General features: G+C 40.5%; 1 protein-coding gene across 1 annotated transcript in view; it reads left to right on the top strand.

Annotated features, from left to right (window-relative positions):
• Positions 1-819: 819 nt before the first annotated feature.
• The window catches only part of LOC106894331 (phosphatidylcholine translocator ABCB4-like), a 21034-nt gene continuing 15532 nt past the window's right edge, over positions 820-6321 (top strand). Inside the window, 1 exon segment of the mRNA XM_014952946.1 lies at positions 820-943. Coding sequence (XP_014808432.1) covers positions 820-943 — 124 coding nt within the window.

Below are 6321 nucleotides of genomic sequence, written 5' to 3'. Positions count from 1 at the left end.
TTTGAAATTCCAAAATGTTTAATTCAATTATCCTGCTAGGCCAGCTATTAAGGTATTATGCATGGAGGTGACGCAGATTTCTTTTAAGATAACTTGATTACCTTAGAGAAAAATGGTTGCTATAGTGAAAAAAAAAAAAAAAGTCCTAGAAATAATGGAAACCTTTGCTTTTATCTAGAATTGATAACACATTTTAGCCAAAACAGGTTGGTTAACTAAATTAGGAGCCTATCTTTTAAAATAAAACGTAACTATAAGAAATTTCCACTGAAAGCTAAAACATTGATGGTCCTTATATGTCACAAGTGTAATGAAAAATGCTACAGCCATATACTGATCTCCCAAAGTGTTAATTTTAAGTCTTTAGGTCGTGGCTTGATGAGCATTTGAAGAACTATTCAAATTCCAGGGCCACAAACAATGAGGCAGCTCTGGCCAAGCGGGTGTTTCTCCTGCAGTGTTTCAGAGGAAGGAGAAGGTGCCGCCGGGGTTCCCAACACTGATGTGCCTTTTCTTTACACTGCCTTTCTTTGGTGAAAGGACTGTGCCACAGAATGTTTTGGAAATGTGTGTGGTTGTCTTGTAGAAGTTTGAGACCGTGGTTGGAGAAAGAGGGGCACAGCTGAGTGGAGGCCAGAAGCAGAGAATAGCCATTGCCCGAGCTCTGGTTCGCAACCCTAAAATTCTTCTGCTTGATGAGGCAACGTCAGCTTTGGACACTGAGAGTGAATCCGTTGTGCAGGCAGCACTGGACAAGGTCAGTAGTGATCAATGGTGAAGCATTTTTGTAAGTGCCCATGGAATTCCATTAATGACATTATGGGTAGGACTGAACGGGCTTTCCAAAACAAGCTTCAGACTTTAGAGCAGCAAAGAGCTCAACATGGGCTAAGAGCACTTTTGGGGATCCACGTGGACTATGTTCTTATTAACATCCACCAAAGTAATTCAAAACCAACAAGGGGGTATGTATTCAAGAGCAGCTGCTACCTGCTGACTGCTGCCAAGACATAACTTACAAACCACATAGACAACTGCAAAAAACAGCCAATCCTGTACTTCTTGTTGTCTGCTCTAAGCAAGTGTATGACCCATCTACAAAATAGTTGCACCTATTCCTCAGGCTGAATCAATCATGTTTGTTGTTTTTTTCCCTCTCACTATGTGTGTTTGTTTATGCTCCCAGTGAACACAAATTCCCACCAGTGCATAAACATTTTCAGCGATGACCACAATTTATCTTTGGACAATACCTTTAGAAAACACTTTTCCACCATATGCTATTCTGCCTCATAAGTAGTTGCTCTACCCACTGTGCAGGGTTGCGTCTGGAAGACTCAGAAAACGATCCACCTTCTCATCTTCAAAGATATTTTAGTTCCTATTATTTACTTGGACACCTAATCGCCTCTAATCGCAGCAAGGGTTAGACTCTGTCCACTGCTCCTAATCCTTGATAATTGACACTACTGAGGTGTGAAACCACGCTCACTGGCACACAGGGCTCTTCCTCCCAACCCACCCCCTGTAAAGTGAATCCCAAAGACCAGAGAGCTGCTGATGGAGACGTATCTGGTGGGATCCCAACTCACTGCTGCAATATAGAACCTGGCTAGTTTAAACAAGTTACTCACCTTCCCCACCTACCTTTAAAATATGTCATGTGGTGAGATGAACCTCCCTGTTGATGTTTCTGGCAGAGCGTGCCAGAAAGACTTGCTCAGACTAGACTAGCTCTGATTGCTGATGTTAAGCAAGAGGAAGCTCAGCTGTTGTGTGCCAAGCCTTCATCTGTCCTCCTCTTACCCACTTCTCCCTCGCTGTGCTGGGCATGAACCTCTATACGAGGTTTACATCAGATCTAGAGTAGACCACTTTTCCCTGCAGGCTTTGCCAAACCTCTACTGAATCTCTGTTCACTGTTCATGTGGCTGGGGCATTCAGAAAATGCAGATCATGGTTCATAGGATGGCTTGAATGGCTGTTATTTCCAGTTCTTAAAACCACGTGACAGTATCAGGATATCAGGTTTAGCTGGAAATTCATTGAGAATATCCCACGCATTGCAGTTTTCTCTTTTATTTCTTAATTGCAAAACACTTATTAAGCCATTATTCTAACAGTTCAAAGTGTTAAGATTTTTAAACTGAATTATATAAGGCTTGGATTCACTATTTGGGTCGTTAGATATTAATACTAATTTATCCCAGCGCACACTGTCACAATGTGCCTGTAAGAACAACTTTGTCATGTCAAACTACATACTTCTAGGATTTATTAGTCATAAATAATTAAAAAGATGGGAAAAAAAGTAATAGAAGTATGATATTAAATACTATTTTAGATAAATATTTTCAGCAAAATCAAGTGAGTAATTTAGAGCCAGTAAAATTGCTCAGTGATTATTTTTTAATATTTGTGAAATGCTCTGAAATAGAATTGTCACTGACATGATTAATGGCAGATAGTATTTTTTTCAGTGGAAATCAGATAAATAAACTGGGAAAATATTGAAGGGGCAAATTCAAAAAAAGAACCTTTAGATATTTATGTTTAGAAAGTATTAGTCTGCCATGAAAAAAACAGAGTACCTTAATTTATATTTTCAAATAATGTATGTTTTGTGGTATTCAATTTAAGTTAAATTTTTGCTTTAGTTTACCTAGGAGAAACTGAAAAAAAATGTGAAATTCAAAATTTCTCAGTTGACAATTTTGGTCTTTACTAGAGCAACTTTTCCAAGGAAAATTTTTCAGTTAAAATATTTCGTCCAACTCTAATATGTAAAGACAGGAAATATTTTCTGTACCTGTCAATACTAAAGTGGAGCCATTGTTATGCTGTTTCCTGGTCAGGAAACGATGCACTACACTTGTTATCACTCATTTTTTCTCAATGGTTTGAAATGTGGATCTTGAAAATGGTGTTATCACAGAACAAGGGACTCATAATGAATTAATAGAACAGAATGGAATTTACTACAAGTTTGTTAATATGCAGGTAGCTTTTTCACAAAAGGTTTTCCATAGCTTTTATCGTATTGTGTGCTATTGACTTAACTGGATTGAATTGCTCCCAAAGGCTCCTCCAGTTTTGCAATGTATTCTCAGTGGAAAAGTTCTAGGTGAAAAGAAAAAAAAACCTTCATTGAAGCTTTTTATGCCAAACTTCATAGTAAGTAAAATATGCAAGTTTAATTCAAAGTTGTGAATTACAGGGATTCTAAGTAAGAAAGTTTCTTTAAAATTAAGACATTAAAAACAAAATATATGAAGAGGTAAAAATGAAGATTGGGGAAAAAAAAAAAAAATAAGAAAATAAGTTCTGGAGCTGATCTCTTCTCAGACTACTTTTCCAAATCATAGAATTATAAAATAGCTGAGGTTGGAGGGATCTTGGTGGCTCCTGCAGTTCAGCCCCTGCTGGACACAGGGCAGACTCAGGTCTGAGTGGGTTGCTCGTGGCCATGTCCTGTTGGGTTTGGAGTACCTCCAAGGATGGAGACTCCACACCCTCCTCAAGTCACTTGCTCCAGTGCCTCCCATCTTCATTGTGAAAACTCAAGCTCTTTCATGCAAGCACTTTTTGCACATCACCAGCATCTTATTGACTCAGGCTCCTGAAGTTTTGTCATTCAGACATAATCTATCTTGAATGTTTTTATCATCTCTCAAGCTGTCTCCCAGATTTCTCAAGCAGTTTTTCTCAGGCCTTAACTTTGAAGAAGCTGGAAATCTTGCTTCTATTCTTCATGGCTTCCTCATGTTGAAAGTCCTCTTTATTGACTTTCTGATTCATTTTAAAGAGTGTTTAAAGGTGCTCTCTCCAGTTTCCTTAGTTAACTCTCCTGTATGTTTTCAGAACAGTTTAACGTGACAAAAAACTAGGAAAAAAATCTCTGTGGCTAAAAGTCCCACCCGTCCTCCCCACTCCACAGTATAAGTATTACTGTGTTTGGCAAGATTTTCACTGAATGTTTAACGAAATTAAACACCTGATTGGGCTTTGTAAAGTTACTCAATTCTTATCAACCTTTCATTTGGTTAGCAGGAATTGTTGTTGGTTTTACTTTGAATTGATCATACTTTAAAAGTGCAGGAAAATACAGAATCATAGAATGGTTTGGGTTGGAAGGGACTTTAAAGGTCTGAGTTCCAACCCCCCTGCCCTGGGCAGAGACACCTTCCACTAGAGCAGTTTACTCAAAGTCCTCATAGAATGGTTTGGGTTGGAAGGGACTTTAAAGGTCTGAGTTCCAACCCCCCTGCCCTGGGCAGAGACACCTTCCACTAGACCAGTTTACTCGAAGTCCTATCCAACCTGGCCTTGAACCCCTCCAGGGATGGGGCAGCCACAGCTTCTCTGGACAACCTGTTCCAGTGCTTCATCACCTTCACGGTAAAGAACTTTGTCTTAGTATCTAATCTAAATCCACCCTCTTTTAGTTTAAAACTGCTACCCCCCCGTGCCGTCATACACTCCCCCATAAAAAGTCCCTCCCCATCTCTCCTGTAGGCCCCCTTTAGCTACTGGGAGGCTGCTATAAGGTCTCTCCAAGGCCTTCTCTTCTCCAGGCTGAACAACCCCAGCTCTCTCAGCCTGTCTTCATAGGAGAGGTGCTCCAGCCCTCTGACCATCTTCATGGCCCTCCTCTGGGCTCTCTATAACAGGTGCATGTTCTTCTTATGCTGGGGACCAAGAGCTGGATGGCCTACTGCAGGTGGGGTCTCACCAGAGTGGAGTAGAGGGGGACTCTACTCCACTTGACCTCCTGGCCATGCTTCTTCTGATGCAGCTCAGGCTACAGCGTCTCTCTCATGTCATTCCTGTCCTAGTCTGGCACGGCGTGCCCTGGCCCAGGAGTGACAGGGCCACCAGTACCTCTCTGTGCAGACTGAACTGTGCTGTGGTCAGTGACCATCTCTGCAGGTTCAGAGGTCTCCTCTAGAAAATAACCAGTAGCACAACAGATTTTTGATTGTAAGCTCTGAGAGAGAGAGGGGAAAATCCCTGGTATTTGTACAGTGCCTAAAATGAGTAGAGGGTTCTTACTTGTGAGTGCTCGAGGCACCCAGCCTCTTTCTTTGAAGTCACCAGTTTCGGGTTGAGATCGGGGGTAATAAAAAAAAAATCCTGCAATTAAAAAATTGTTTGGTGGACCCTGAAGACTATTACATGGCATACACTTGTTTATTAAAAAACAATGTCTCACTGTTTGCTCTGCCCTTACACGTGCTAAATTTAGATTTTAAAAAGGTCTATTACCTCAGTTACAGCTAGTATATTTTTTACTTAGTAATTTTCTTTTTAATATTATATGTAGATAGTCACTTAACTATTTATCTGAAAAAGACAAAAACTGTGACTGGGTAACAAAAAAGCTTTTTTTTTTTTCTCAAACAGAGTTTCAGATTTGGCAAAGCTGGAGAAGTCCTTACAATGAGGCTTCAATCCATGGCATTTAGAGCAATTCTGAAACAAGTAAAAACATCATATATTTAGCTTCCTGGAGCTTTAGAAATGCTGTATGTTTGCCTGACATAAACTGTCTTTGTGTTTATTTAATTAGTCACACTGCAATCATATCTATAAGGATACCCCACTGATTTCAATTTCACTGAATTTCACTGAATGTTTAGAGTTGGAAGGGACCATAGAGATCATCTAGTCCAACTCCCCTGCTGAAGCAGGATTGCCTAGAGCTAGACCATGTTACTCAGGAGCATCCACATGGGGCTTGAAGATCTCCAGGGAAGGGGACTCCACACCCTCCCTGGGCAGCCTGTCCCAGGGCTCTGCCACCCTCACCGTGAAAAAGTTTTTTTCTCATATTTGAGTGGAACCTCCTATTTTCCACCTTGTGCCTATTGCCCCTCGTCCTGTCTTTGTAGCAGATCCAGGTAGATATTTTAAAAGGTTTTAAAACCTTTTCATTGATAAAACTGTAGGTCAGGTGTAAGAAAGCTCAAAGGTAATGGTAGTGCTTATTTAGCTTATTCAATAAAATCAATGAACCTTTGGACTGTGGACCAGAGAAAGTGTGCTGTGCTCTAAGATACTGTCGTGGTTTCAGCTGAAATCACCGCAACCGAACCAACAGATGGCCCTTCCCCCCCCCCCGAAAGAGGAGAGGAAGAGATAAGGAGATTGAAAAGTTTAGAATTAACTAAACTACTTTAATCAAAAATAATATTAAAATAAAAGAGAAGAAAATAATGAAATAGATACAACATATATACAAAACCGTATCAAGCTCCCAGGATGACAGTCCCGTCACCAGCAGGCACTGGGGAAGTCCCAGACTGGACTCAGTGATGGACA

Source organism: Calidris pugnax, unplaced genomic scaffold (genome assembly GCF_001431845.1).
Source record: "Calidris pugnax isolate Ruff unplaced genomic scaffold, ASM143184v1 scaffold181, whole genome shotgun sequence".
Classification (NCBI taxonomy): Eukaryota; Metazoa; Chordata; class Aves; order Charadriiformes; family Scolopacidae; genus Calidris; species Calidris pugnax.
The sequence above is the reverse complement of the archived record's forward strand: the minus strand, read 5'-3'. Positions and strand labels throughout refer to the sequence as shown.